The 1,700-nt window shown below is 46.4% G+C and overlaps 1 protein-coding gene across 1 annotated transcript; it reads right to left on the reverse strand.

Annotated features, from left to right (window-relative positions):
* Positions 1–885, reverse strand: LOC133576558 (cerebellin-1-like). Its single transcript, XM_061929876.1, has 3 exons — positions 662–885; positions 451–588; positions 1–341 (listed from the first exon to the last, which is right to left on the reverse strand). Exons 1-3 carry the CDS (start codon positions 882–884, stop codon positions 70–72), a joined length of 633 nt encoding a protein of 210 aa, XP_061785860.1. The 5' UTR covers position 885; the 3' UTR covers positions 1–69.
* Between the last annotated feature and the right edge of the window lie 815 nt (positions 886–1,700).

Here is a 1,700-nt window from a genome sequence, read left to right on the forward strand (position 1 = left end):
TTATTATTGTGCTGCAAGGTCAGTGCGATTTATTGCTTTCAGTCTCCAAATCATGTGACCTCGTAATGTTTACATTGGTTTAATGAGGAAGCCGCTGAAAGTGCTGAGTCGGCTCTGGTCGAAAATACTCTTGTTGACCCACAAGGTGACCCATAGCCTGTCTCCCACCTCCAGTTCCAGCGTCATCCCGTTGGTGACGCTGTTGTACGGGCCCTTTGTGTCAAAGATGGCAAACATGTTGTCGCCGTTCTTTATCACCGCTGCGTTCAGGGTCCCAGAGTTACCCACGGAGCCGGTGAAGATGACGAAGTATAGGCCCTTGACGGGGGCTGTGAAAACACCTGCAGGGGTACAGTCACGCCATTGTTAGCGCGCCCTTGTGGTGCTGACTTAAAGATGTCACTTACAACAGCTGTCAAGACATGCTGTGTGAGTTAGCTGACATTGTACCTGTGTTAGGGTCATATCCGTGACCCACATTGGTCACCACCCTCTTGAAGACCAGCGTGGTGTCTGTGTTGAAGGGTCCCAAGTGGGTCCAATCTGTGCAAGTGACCAGCGCCGCTGAAAATGCCACCTTATATTTGCCTGCAAGATGACACATGAGGTGTTAGGGCATATATCAAGACCACTCGTATGACCTTTAGTCTTTCTGATCTACCTGCTTCTGCGGCATCCCTCTCCAGCTTGTCCACGCGTTCCGCCAGATTCTGCAGGAAGACATATTGTTCTTTGTCATTCCTCAAGTACTCGTTGTCCACCATTATCTGAGCATGAAGCCCAATGAGGACGCACAACAACAGCGCCGCTCTGAACCACATGGATGCCATTGCTTCACTGCGGAGGACGGTGAACTCGCTCTGTCCACAATGCTGGACCAACATGTGGACTCTGAACAATTGTTTGAAAACATTTGCAAAGCAAAGTTCATCCAGAAGCTTCCATAAATCATACAATGTTACTAACTGGCTAATGTGGCTAGAAGCTATTACTTCTAATTACACATTGTCACATAATTACAGTTCATACATATTATAACATAGATTTAGAATATTTACACAATGGACATTTTATCAAAGGAAAACTTGAATGAAGCAGCCAAAATTGATTAAAATAGACTTTGACTCTAGTAAACGTCTGAAAGTTGCTTTATATTATCCATCCATCCATCCATTTTCTACCGCGTATTCCCTTCGGAGTCGCGGGGGGCGCTGGAGCCTATCTCAGCTACAATCAGGCGGAAGGCGGTGTACACCCTGGAGAAGTCGCCACCTCATCGCAGGGCCAACACACATAGACAGACAACATTCACACTCACATTCACACACTAGCGCCAATTTAGTGTTGCCAATCAACCTATCCCCAGGTGCATGTCTTTGGAGGTGGGAAGAAGGAACCGGGAACCAGGGAACCCACGCAGTCACGGGGAGGACATGCAAACTCCACACAGAAAGATCCCGAGGCCGGGATTGAACTCACGACTACTCAGGACCTTCGTATTGTGAGGCAGATGCACTAACCCCTCTTCCACCGTGCTGCCGCTTTATATTATGTATTTACTAAAAAGTACATTCTTTAAAGGGAAACTGGACTTTTTATGAAAGTGTGCCTATCATTTACAGTCCTTATCATCTAAGACAAGAAAACGTAAAGCTCTCTTTTCTGCACATTTGGAATAATAAAAAACAGAAATTTAGTTG

This window comes from Nerophis lumbriciformis, linkage group LG34 (assembly GCF_033978685.3).
Source record: "Nerophis lumbriciformis linkage group LG34, RoL_Nlum_v2.1, whole genome shotgun sequence".
Taxonomy (NCBI): domain Eukaryota; kingdom Metazoa; phylum Chordata; class Actinopteri; order Syngnathiformes; family Syngnathidae; genus Nerophis; species Nerophis lumbriciformis.